This window comes from Odontesthes bonariensis, chromosome 7 (genome assembly GCF_027942865.1).
Source record: "Odontesthes bonariensis isolate fOdoBon6 chromosome 7, fOdoBon6.hap1, whole genome shotgun sequence".
Lineage (NCBI taxonomy): Eukaryota > Metazoa > Chordata > Actinopteri > Atheriniformes > Atherinopsidae > Odontesthes > Odontesthes bonariensis.
This window is the reverse complement of record NC_134512.1, coordinates 8,982,468-8,995,676: the sequence shown is the minus strand read 5'-3', so window position 1 is coordinate 8,995,676 and position 13,209 is coordinate 8,982,468. Positions and strand designations below refer to the sequence as shown.

The 13,209-nt window shown below is 39.8% G+C and overlaps 1 protein-coding gene across 1 annotated transcript in view; it reads right to left on the bottom strand.

The window, feature by feature from the left end:
- Positions 1-13,209, bottom strand: part of cdh13 (cadherin 13, H-cadherin (heart)) — a 394,183-nt gene that overhangs the window by 221,567 nt on the left and 159,407 nt on the right. The window contains exons 5-6 of the mRNA XM_075469363.1: positions 3,380-3,385; positions 2,039-2,191 (exon numbers count right to left, since the gene is read on the bottom strand). Of these exons, the coding sequence (XP_075325478.1) occupies positions 2,039-2,191; positions 3,380-3,385 (159 nt within the window). The remainder of the gene's footprint in view (positions 1-2,038; positions 2,192-3,379; positions 3,386-13,209) is intronic.

Here is a 13,209-nt window from a genome sequence, read left to right as displayed (position 1 = left end):
ATGTACTGAACACAGCCCTTGCTAAAGCCCAAGCACAGGAGCGAAGCGAACTGTTACAAAGAAAACAGAAAGGCAACGACAACAACAGAATGTTTTTCGCAACGCGCTATAGCACAGAGGCCAACGACATCCGCAAGATCATCATAAAAACTGGAGCCTTCTCCAATGTGATGAAGCATTAAGGGACATTTTTAACGAACCCCCGATTTTCTCTTTTAAAAAAGCCCCAACAATAGGTGACAGAGTAGTGCGCAGTCACATATCCACCAGGGAACAACCAAAAACGTGGATCCCGCAAAAGCCTAATGGCACATATAAATGTGGGCATTGCGAGGAAATCTACTGTTTTTACGCACCCTAATACGCACAAGGTTTTTAATATTAGACATTTTATAAACTGCCAAACTACTCATGTCATTTATATGCTGAGATGCTCTCTTTGCGATGCCTTTTATGTCGGACGCACCAAAAGGCGCTTGAAGGACCGTGTGGCGGAACACAAATATGCAGTGAGAAGTGGCAATTGCGATTACGCCATTGTAAAGCACTTTACAGAAGCACATCCCAACGGAACTGCCACTTTCACTGCAATAGGCATTGACCACATCCCCATAAACACAAGAAGAGGGGATAGACAAAGACTTCTTAACCAAAAAGAGAGCAGATGGATTTATAATTTAAACGCCATGTCACACCCGGGTTTAAACGATAGCATTGATATGATTGCGTTTCTTTGATTTGGTGTTGTGTGTGTATTTCTGGTGGTTGTTTTTTAGGGAGTTTGGTGTGATGTATTTATTTCTTGAATACTGTGATATGGGTAGTAATGTGTCCACTATGTTTGATTTGGGTACCTGCGCAAGCACAGACTGGAGAGGTCTGGAGACCTGACGACGCGCACCTGAACATTACGTTTACATGATTATAGGGAAGTGGTTGGTGATTTTTGAATTTGTTTGTAAGCCCTGATGAAGGCCTTTGTAGGCCGAAACATGTTGGCAATTTTATCTGTTCTAGTATGAACTAGCTCAGTTTATTAAAAGCTTTTTAATTAAGAAGAAGAGTGCCTTGGATATCTTCATTACCTAGCTATAAGATAATGATTACGAGCTGTTCCCAACAAATGGTAAGAGATACCAGATGCATTATAGGATCAACAGTTAACATTTAACTTTGTGGTTGACATATAGTAGCTGGGATAGGCTCCAGCCCCCCTACGACTCTAAATTTGATGAAGAGAGTATAGAAAATGGATGGAGGGATGGATGGTGACATATTTCATTGGCTGTGGCTTTTCTATGTTTTATTTCTTTTTGAGGTAAACTCAGTTACTGAGTGTCAGAAATACTTCTAAACCACCTAAATCAGGCATTAGTAACTGAAAGCCAATGTCAAACCATGTACTTAGCTGAGCAGGGGAAGACATGAGAAATTTGAGTACGTGCTTATGTGTTCCTTCATCCCAGTCTTTCCATCCGTTCCTCTCCTGTTCGCTGTACTCTCACATCTTTTGGTATTTACAGGTTGACTTATTTTAGAGGTTTTACAAAATCCAGTTGGCTTATCAACAGCTTGCACCCAGCTGAACAGCCTCCCTCACATCTGATTTCAGAAAACATGAAAAGGTCAATTGTCAGACTTAAAAAGCAGACTTTCTCCGCCAACATCTCCATCTTTCTTTTAGAAGATATGCCTCTGTAAGACAGACAACCCCAAGGGAACAAAACCTAGCAGGCAGCTGAAACAGCCACTTGCATTATTTTAACATGGAAGAAATCAACATCTTCGGATAGTATACATTTTTTCACAAGTCAGTATGATGAGCTGTAGGCCTAAAGTAAGTTTTCCTTCAACAAAACATTCTTATGAATATCTTGACTGAGTTGAAAAGAAGATTAACCGTGAAAAAAATAGGAATTCTATGATAACAGGGACAAAATATGATAAAGAGTCAGTGAGACAAAATGCACCCAGATGGGCAGAGAGGAGACCAGAAAAATGTACACAACACAACAACCAGGTGCACACACAAGCTGACCTGATAGGAGTCAATGGCCTCCCGGTCCAGTGAGCGGCTGACTGACACGTCTCCTGTGTCTATGTCAATGGTGAAGAGACCTTTGGGATCCTGGTCAGCACCGGGGCCTGTCAGTCGGAAGATATGGTTCCCTGGCTTTTCTGGTGAAATTACCTGCAGACACACACACAAACGCACAGCTATAAGGTCTTCCCCTTTCATTTTAAACCTGCCTGTTTCCTAGTACAAAAAAAAAAAAAAAAAAAATCGCCAGTTCAACTGTTTTCTTTATTTAAGGCACAGAATTGGGAAATCTATACACATTTGAGTAAAAAGAGCTTCCGGTGCCTAGAGTGATGATGCAAAAGCCTTACAACTATGAATTGAATTTTGATGTCAGACTAGACTCTGATGTCATCATTTGTATTTTTTATTTTTTTGGCTAATGTAAAACAAGACAGTTAGTTTCAAATCCCCAGGCATTAGTTGCCTGCATGACAGGATTTCTATCTAGATATAGAAAGATGATTTTTCAAAAAAAAGGGAAAAAAACTGAATATATATATATATATAAAGTTTTTCTTTAATTATATAATTGAAATATAGAGTAGTATAGACTTTCTCTGTAGATATTATTCCACTGGAGGAACATTTTGAGAAGCTTTTAAGTAAGTTAGTTGATAACTATAGTCTCCCAGGCAGGACCAGTTTAACTCAAGGAATTAGTGGATAGATGCACTCACATGAGACTGCCGTAGCCAGTACAGTCCACAGGCATCCAAGTGGCAGGGTAGGATGGTTGAAAAAGGAAACACAAAAAGAGCATGTCAGTCACACATCAGAGGTGAAACAGCAACAAAAAACAGAGATCTTGAGTTCAAGGAAGTAAAAAATGATTAAATAATAAAGCAACTTTGCTAAATTATGGTTCGTAAACGTATTATTACAAAGGCTTTGTACTTCATAAGGGAAAAATATAAGTATGCAAGAACATTTTTTCCTTACTAGCCAGATTTTCTTTTTCTTTTTTATAGTCGCACTCGGATGGAAGAGTGTGGGTACTATTCAGTTAATTTATTTTTTTTCAAGTTTGCACATCAATTTAAAAAAGCTCACTTAAACGTGCTCATCAAGTTTCCATCATTTGGAAGTACCACTGTTTGGTGGAGCTAAAAACATGCTCGAGGGTTTTGCACAGTGACCTCAGCACTGTGACTGTGAGTCAAGGATTTAAACGGCCCCACTGTGGAGCGCCTGAGGATCAGAGAAGAGCCATGAGGTTGCCTTTAATGAGAGTGCACTTCAATGGGACAGCAGCTAAAATGAAGGCCTTTCTGCTTTCCACATGAAAGAGCATGGGACATGAGACTGCGAAGTTACAAGCCTATGCCAGACAAAGCTCAAACACTTAGAGCCTCTCCAGAGCTCTCCACCATTTATCTCAATGTCCCGCTTCATCTTCCCCCGTGCTCCCTCTTGCTTTTAGGCTCCTTGCTCCCCTGCTGGGTAGTCTTTCTAAATATGTCCATCCCTGCTTTTCTGCAAAGCTTCCATATCCCCTTCTCCATTCATCATCCCCACCTTCTCTATACCATGCACTCCTGTGCTCATTCCCTCTGCTTGTGTTGTTTGCAATCCCAAATGATTAGAGTAAAAAATAAGGTCAAAAGTGTGCAAAAACGTGGAATGAGGCAGTTTAAGGATAAAGCCCACATCTTGCTTCTGACCTCTTCTGTTACTGTAATTACCAACTAGTCACATGCTAACACTTGGTCAGGAGCCTTTATGTCACATTTTAAGTACCATCTAACCCTTTAGCAGAATTTTACATTGAAAAAGAAATCTTTCTTAGTGATCAGGATTAGCGACCAACAAAGTGTGCATTTGAGTGTAGGAGGAGAGGATAAGACTAATCTACAGGACTTTGATCAGGAGCTCTAACATGGATGGTGGCTGAGGTTATGATAAACAACTATGAAACATTAAAGGTGGGGTCTGAGATCTTGGAAAAACGGTTCCTGTAAGCTATATTTTTGAAAACACACAACCTTGCCTCTCCCTTCAGCCCACCCCTCGAAACCACGCCTTCAAAACACATGAATGAGTCACAAGTCTGTGAACGTGCAGGGGGGAGGGGGGCTGACGGTTGATTGGCGTGTCAGAATACAATAGACGTAACTCTCATCATTACAGACATTTCCTCTTGCTACACCCTCTACAATGGACTAAAAGATTTTGTTTTTTTTCCAAACATTCTATTTTAGTGGGTGCAATGGGGTCGTGAGGAGGTTTTCAGACAATATGATAAAAAATGCTCCAGAAAACATCACAGACCCCACCTTTAACTACCTGTTAGATTGTGGATTTATTCCATTTCCTCAAGCATCTCCATTTCTGAGTTAAGTCACCTGGAGTTCTCATATCAAGTAGAGTGTGGTTGATCTACTGACATGTTTAAAGGGAAACTGCGGTATTTTCAACATTAAGCCTCTTTTCTGAGTTGTCTGCAATGTTTTAGAACCCCCCTCACCGCTTTTTTTTATGTTTACTGCTGTCTCCGGTATTTGCCTAATTTTGATTCTTCTCAACCTGCTTCAGAACGGCAAGTCATGTGCATGTCCAGAAAGGTCCGTGAAAGCACAATAAACGTCCGTTTTCAAAATCAACAACTCACCGGAGTGGTTACTGGTGTGCACTGGTAATCCATATCAAATTTCATTGCGAAAAGTTGCTTCTGTCGTGTTTTATTTGGCAGCTCATTCATGCTCGCACTATTTTCTTAGCGGTGGCGGAGTAATATCAACGAACATCCAGTACAAAATGTCAAATAAAACACGACAGAAGCAACTTTTCGCAACGAAATTTGATACGGATTACCAGTGCACACCAGTAACCACTCCGGTGAGTTGATTATTTTGAAAACGGACGTTTATGGTGCTTTTACGGACCTTTCTGGACATGCACATGACTTGCCGTTCTGAAGCAGGTTGAGAAGAATCAAAATTAGGCAAATACCGGAGACAGCAGTAAACATCAAAAAAGCGGTGAGGGGGGTTCTAAAACATTGCAGACGACTCAGAAAAGAGGCTTAATGTTGAACATACCGCAGTTTCCCTTTAAGCCGACTCTCTGGATCTTTAGGAATTAGCCATATACAATTTGAGGGTTAGGAGCTACTAAAGTGCAATAAACAACCATTTGGCCACTGCTTATTCCACTGGAGCAGCAGCATCTCAGTCAGTGGGGTTACATGGCACTGAAAGGATCAGATAATTGGCTAAATTACAATAAGAATGAGTTGAGCAAGGGTAATTATCCTTGGATATAAGGCGATGAATGAATCGGATCAGAGGCACAAAGCATGTCATACCCCGATACGATAGGTGGCGCTGTACCCATTTCAAATATTGCTAATAGAGTCACTTCCTGTTGACCCCTTCAACACCAAACTCGGGCATTGGAGAAAATGGTGAATGAAGAGCAAGATGAAGGTACGTCCCTCTACGTGCTTCACCCGTCAACAAGCACGTTTATTTTGACTTTCAACCCAGTTATCTCGGGGTCTTAATCCGATCGCGAGTAACTCGATTCGACCCAATTTCTTGTCAGATTAAGGTGTCTACATGCACTTAATAACTCAATCTTATTGTAATTTAGCCAATTGTCTGATCCTTTCAGTGCCATGTAACCCCACTGAGTCTGAAACCAAAAAGCTAACTTGAAGCCCTGTTGACTCTCTTTCTCAATGTGAGAGACTTCTTAGCCAAGAAAGTGGTTTATGCAGTGGAAATACAGTCTGCTCTGGACTGTACAACAGCAACTCACATGTAGTAATGTGTAATGTGTGTAATGATAGTAATGTGCATCAATGGCCTGGCCGGCTGCGATAACACAGAACAAAAAAAACTAGAATATAACCCACAAAGCAGGATGGGAAACTTTGTCTCTGTTAGGACCCCTTTGTTAGAACAAGTGAGTCTTCGTTACTGTTCTTTATAAAGGTTGAAAAGATTGTATATTTAACATTCAAGTAAATAGACTCTTCTGATTGATACAGTGGCAGCCAGCACATCTGGAGAGTGGCAAAACTGACAAACAGAGGTGCAACATCAGTTAAATTCACACATAGCTCAAAATCAAACTTCAGTAGATGAAGAGTGAGACTAGAAGAAAGAAAAAAGCATGCATTTTTTTAATGGAAAGATGGGGGGGGTGTAAGTGAGTGAGGAGGGGATGGGGAGTGTGAGAGATTACTGATGATGAGACAGTAACTTCAGCTGAGGAGTAACTGAAGTGTCAGGAGAAGTTTCGAATGATTCTGAGACATCTCTGTGGGATAGAAGTGTGATAAACTGCAGTGCACATACACACACATTCCCACTCTGATGTGCGTGCATGCTGGTGAAGAAATGTGCACCCGGTGGCTCCGTCTCCGCCGAGTCCGGCTCCCCCTGTGTGTGTGGGAGGACTGATGTGAGAGTCTCACCTCTTTCCATCAGCTCTTATTACCAGCCAAGCAGACATGAAAGACTGTGGGGCTCACAATATTGCAGGAAGAAGACAGAAGGTGTGGCGGTGCTGTACTACACCAAACACCTCAGAGCACACAGAGAAGGAGCATTAAATAATGAAAAATGGATGAGCAGAAGCATTCTGATGTGTCCTAGTTTGTGTATTTAAAATCCTTGAAAGCACTTGTTGTTCTTAAGTGTTGTAAGTGATGTTACTAAATAAAATCCTGAAGAAAATCATATCAGATCTACAACATCTACACTAACATCCTTTTACGGACGATATATATTTAGGACAGACATTTTTACATCAAACAGAAAACTGTTGCAGAAAGTTTGGAATCCAAAGAAAGGATTTCCTCACTGAATCATTGCCATGCAAATTCTGTACACAGATACCTTGAGCTATTTGAGGGGAATTGAGAGACAATTTCAACTCTAGTGTGTGTGCACAACAGTATGCAGTAGCATCTCTCAGTGGTGCCTCTCTTATCCCCATCAAGGTCATACAGCCAGCTGTGAATGACAATCACTGGCTGCAAAAAGACTCCTGGGACCAAACCAGAGTGTGTGTGTGTGTGCGTGTGTGTGTGTGCGTGTGTGTGTGTGCGTGTGTGTGTGTGTGTGTGTGCGTGTGTGTGTGTGTGTGTGTGTGTGTGTGTGTGTGTGTGTTTGGTCATGTGTGTCTACACATGTGTGTGTCACATGAGAAGGATGGAAGGCTTGGACCAGTGCTTTCCTTGATTGCCCTGCCACTCCACCCTGCTAATGAGAGGGACAGGGCAGGGTGGAGAGGGCCATTGAAGACACAGCAGGGTAGAGACAGAAAAGTCCTCAACACAGGACAATGAGAAAACAATGGCGCTAATTAACTGGCTTTGATTGGTTAAACAGACCTCTGATAATCACCATCTATCAGCTACTGTATGCTTAACCAACCACAACTACCCTGAGCGGGGCAACAATCAAAAAGCAATAGCGCGCCGAGACGAGCCGAAGCGAGCTGGTGGAAACGCGCCATTAGTTGAGGGGAAAAAAATAAGAAACAGCAGGACAAGGGTGTTATAACTACAATAAGAGGGTCCTCCAATCAAAACAACCATACAGACTGTTTGTTAATATCGTTTAATGAGATTCATCTTATCCATCGACCCTACAGGCTACATGAAAGAAATAAAAGTAATATGAACGTATCTACATTGAAGCAAATGTCATTCTAGACTTTTGTTGCCATTTGAACAAATGACCTATGGGGTCTATTTTGGGAGGAGGACCGTTTTATCCAATAGGATTCTCGTTATGAGAAATTTTGCTCTTTAAAGTGAATTTCAATTCAAACACTGTCACTTGTTCATGTAAGCCTTATCAAATCATCTTTTCCTTTTTGGCACCAGCGGAATGATTATAGTTTACACACACAAAAACTAACTTAGAGAGCTATATTAGTACAAAGGTTTACACACACCTTACCGATGACAAGGTAGTGGGAGCATACAGACTGAGGCAACGCAAATCTGGACTCATTTGGCACTGAAACAATTGAACTAAAGTGCCAGATTTTTTATCTTTTTACTATATTAGCCAGAGATAAGACCAAACTAGGTCCTCATTCCTCTCACCAACAGTATGTTATTGGAACTGTCATGTTAAGTCAAACACATTGTGTTGATTTAGCTGGACGCTGAGGTAGGGGAGGACAAACACAAGCTGAATGACTGACAACTCCAGCACAGCTCAGAAACTTAAAATGGCATCAGTGATTCAACTGTTTGAGACTTCATGTCGACTCAGTTGTGATTTTTGTTTGCTCATGACTCTCCCACAGGTTCTTAGACCAACAATTTCTTATGTGAATCAGTGGGTCTCACTTGATGGCTTTTTGGAAATAGTAAACATCAATTAGGACATTGAATTAGTTGGGCATTTTTCAATTTAATCTAATTTAAAACAAATTCTCTCCTATAGCCTATTTTTCTAATAGAAAATGCAGAGGATTAAAGCTTCTTCAAGCACATATTAGTCAATGAGGAGATCAATAACAGAGAAATAATCAGTGATGAGCAACTTAAAAAACCCAAATTTTCTATCTAATGTATGCAGGTGTGAGGACAGATTGCCCCTGCAGGCGTAACATGTCTGAGCCCCATAATCTGTTAATGTGCACAGACATTTCTCACATTTCTCACCACAAGGAAACAGCAGGTTTGGCTACAAATTATTTTTTTTTCCTTTAAAGTAGCTGAATCCTCAGGTATGATTAAACGTAGAGAGTACATTTAAAACAGATTTATTTTCCATACACTCCTCTTAATATATTACCCTGTCTAATCATTTTAGAGGGACATTCGACCTGCAAAGGTTAAATAACTACGCCCATCTTTGTCCCAGTCACTATGGAACAAAACAAAATAATGACATCATAGTGTTCATACCACCAGATACCTCTGATTGCACTGTTTTATTTATCTGTTTTTTTTTTTAATTCTAACTTTGTACAATCGGATTATCATATCTCTTGCATTTACCTACACTCAACTGTCCCTGCTCAGCAGCTAATTTATTGATAGGTTGTGCAAAGAGGTCAGTTCAAGTGAAACAGTTTCAGGTTGGTAATAATGTCAAAATGAAAGAAATTGGCTTTTGCTCTTGATCAAACACACTCATCTTTTTTTCCCTTTATAATCCTGTTCATCACCTGACTTTTGGAGGACTGGAAAAGGACATGGGGTGACATTTATAGAACGAGCAGTGTCTCTGAATATATAAAAATACTCTGATAAGTCAACTTGCAATTATCATAGGCTTGCAGACCTCAATCACACATGCGTTTCTGAAGAAGAATTATATCAAAAACCACATATTATTTTAGCACGTTGCCTAATTTTTTTCAATCCAGTGGATTACCCGTTGGGTGTTTCAAAGGAAAAGAGCTCAACAACCTGCAGAAAAAGCTGGATTTTCATCATGTCATGTCATTTTAAGAGCTACCAGGTCCAAAAAGTGTTTCCATGCCACCTCATGCACATCAAGTCTTCCTCAAAATTGGTAAAAACCTCCATTTGCATGAGTAAAAACTTGCACTCGTGGAGTTTATTTATTTTTTTCCCAACAATTCTATTTATTTTTTTAGATTTTCATTTACATTTTCTGAGTATGAATCAAAAGTGTCACTGTAGTCGCAATTGAAAATAATTACATAAGAAATCAAAAATGAAGAAGCACAAAGTTGATTTAAATTGAAGTAAATGAGAAGTGTATTAATAAAGGCCTATAATGCTAAGTAACTCATTTTTAATTTAAAACATTGTTCATTGAAGTGAACAGGGGCCCGTCTTGGAACATCGTATCCACCCTGCAACTATCCGTAGGGCATACAGCATTTACTTTCTCCTTGAGGAGACAGCGCTTCCAGAGCACTGGGGTGTGCTTCATCACAGCACCTCTTCAAAAACGTTCTCCCACTGATATCAGTGCTGATAACATAGCTCATAACAATCTTCCCACTTGTACAGTGATAAAAGTGCAACACTTGCCAGCAACATTCGGTGTCTGGACAATCTGGCCCCGCTCTCTCTGTCTTGATTTCTGTCTCAGTTCAACTTAGGATAGACTTGTGGAGATAAGCTCCTCTGCCATTTCTTATTTACCAGGGCGGCAATTGCTGCCTGTGTCATTAGTTACCAGAAAAGAACTGAAAGTGACAACAGTAGCTCCTCTCTGAAAAGTTCAGAGATTCTCAACAAGAAGTGCTTGGAGTGGCCACAGAAAAATAGTGAAAGACTGCCTCATATGCTCTTTTATCATCAGGAACACTTGAAAAAAGGCACATATGTGGACACAAGCCTTAATAAATTAATGGTTAAAAACAGACTGGCAGAGAATGCATCAAGAATGTGATGGTTAATTTCACTGTCATGCGAAATATTAAGGAGGAGGTTTACTCAGCTTCCTATTTCCCCTCGTAAGAAATATGACTCATATTTATCCAAGATCAAAGCAAAAATGTTACTTGAGCTTTGAATGATACTATTTCTATTTCTCCAATCAGCAGTGACTGAAGTAACATGCACTAAGAGAAACACATAAGCATATCAGTTTCATTGCATGCTCCAGCTGCTGCCTGAGTTGTTTTGAGCTGTTTATTGGCCCCACGGGAGGGCATGGGAGAGACCTCTGTATCTAAACAATTCCACAGCTAGCAGGAGGTGTGACATAAACAACAAGGTTCTTACCCTTTCCCCGTGAGTGCCGCTGACACCCGACCCGCCTCCGTTCCACTAGCACGTACACACGCGCACGAACTCTGCATGCGTGCTCATATGCACACGCTTTTAAATCTCAAACCATAGCCCTCGCAATCTCAGCTCTCCCTCACTTCCAACTGCTTATCTTCCAGAGAGGAAGGAGGTATGAAAAATGAATAGCTGCCATATGGAAGTGATACGTTCAATGAGAAGAGGGAAAACTACTGGTGTGGAAAATCAATTTTGCCAAGTCACAAACAAATAGCTTCTATTGGGTAAAATAGCCAACATTAGCCTGTCTTCTCATGCAAAGCTGAGTGTGGAGGTAGAGAAAAGGGATTGGGGGAAACTTGGACAGATTGGTTGGAATTTGAAGATGATAATTTGTGAGGAAGAAGAATCGGGGGAGAAATGAGGATGATCACGTAGCACTATACTTCCGCTACTACACAGAAACATGTAAAAGTACCCTGGGGCTTTAGCTGTAATTGTAGCTGTCACTCACACCACAGCTGACCCAAAAGACAGGCAAAAACTATTTGCATTCCATATGGTCCAAACTCATCTACTGATCTCCATCCCTCTATATCATCTTCTAGTCCACCAGGTAAACATTTTGCATTAACTGCCAAAAAAATTACTTAAAGGCTTCATCATATGCACACATAAAGGTTCTAAGTTCACTGTACTGAATTACATAGTATCTCAAGGCACTTGAGTTGTTTTACACTGACCCTACTGAGTTCAGTAGAATGAGACCCCGGTTCTGTGCTGTGGTCATGCTCTCCAGGGTACAATTATCTATTACAAGCAGGGCTCAGTGTGGCATATATTTTTCACGCTCGTCTCTGTGGGCATTGAGAGATGTGGATGATCTCTCAGTGCCCAGCCTTATCTAGAACAAAGCTGACTGACATGCAGAGATACATCGATTCTTGTGTACACGGGGGAAGATAAGTGCTGAACCTCACATGTGGCTCCAAAATGTATGGCTTTTTGGCTGGCTATTTGTTCTTAGATGACTGAGTGAAAGGGATTTTCCTGCAGCCCAAATTTAATATAAAATGATAAGTAATAATGACACACAATCGCACCATTTGATCTTTTCAACTGAGGTCAAGCAATAAAATAAAAACCCTTAACAGTGATGGCAGAAAATGTATTTTTTAACAGGTAGTATGCAACAATCCCTAACATAAAGCTCATAACCTCACATTTCTTTCACTCTCCTTTGAACAATTCTCAATCACAGTTGACAACATTTTCAGACTTTGCGACACACTATAGTTTAAAACAACCTTTTCTTATTTCTCCCCTTATAAAACATAATTTTTTGTTTGGTCTTTCTACATTTCCAGCATTACTTTCCACACAGTTTATTTGGTATAAAACAGATCTACACGTCATTCAACACAATGGAAATCATTTTAGTGAACAGTGGGATCTGGTAGATGTCTCTGACTTGTCTTTAGCCTTTGGCCTCACATCACATTTTCACTCATGAAAAAAACAAAAAAAAACTATGTGATTTTTGATAATAAAGGTAAATGTCTGTTTCTCTCTTGGACACTTTAAATTTATTCATTTATTTCAGCTCAGCTAGTTTACTGTAATCCCTTATATGTGGGTAAAGATCAGTCATGTCTTCATATTATGCAGCTGGTACAAAATTATTCATTCGGCTCACGTTTTATCATATACATATTTAATCTTCCTTTTATCATATAACACCAGTGTTAGCCTCACTTCATTTGCTTTTTGTTCATCATTAAGATTTCATAGCTGGTTTGAAAGGAATCCTCTGAATGGTCTGGCTTTAACCCACCTAGATGTACTTTTACATCATTATTCTCCAGCAAGGATGTCAAAGTCAACCAAACTCATGATTTTAGATGCAATGTAACATTTGCAGTGACTGTTTCTAATCTATGGAACAACGTACCTATTCACAGAAGAATTTTCAACATGCTACCAAATACGCATCTCTTCTCAGTGGCGTTCAGTTTGTGGAAAGTTTGACACATTGATTTTATTCTTTTGTTTTTTTAAAAATCACCTGTTTCACCAACTTGGAAGTTGGCATTCCATTCATTCTCACCTATCTGTCAGCATCTCTTTGTTTTTTCGTTTTCAAATAAAGCAGATACTGGCAAGTAATACCAATTACAACACATGATATAAGGGCTATCAAGAGCCAAAAATAGTTGTTTCTTCCATTGGTTTGCCTTCAGCAAAAAAAAGATTTAATACAACTAACCTACAATACATAAAACATAAATAACCTCCTTGACATGAATCCATCTAAAACAATAAAACAAGAATTTGAAATAAAAATTAACCATGAAGCTGGAAATGTAAATTCCAACAAAACATGAACCTTATCTACAGTATGAGTAAATAATGTTTTCATCTCTGTTTAATTAGTTTAGTTTAGTTT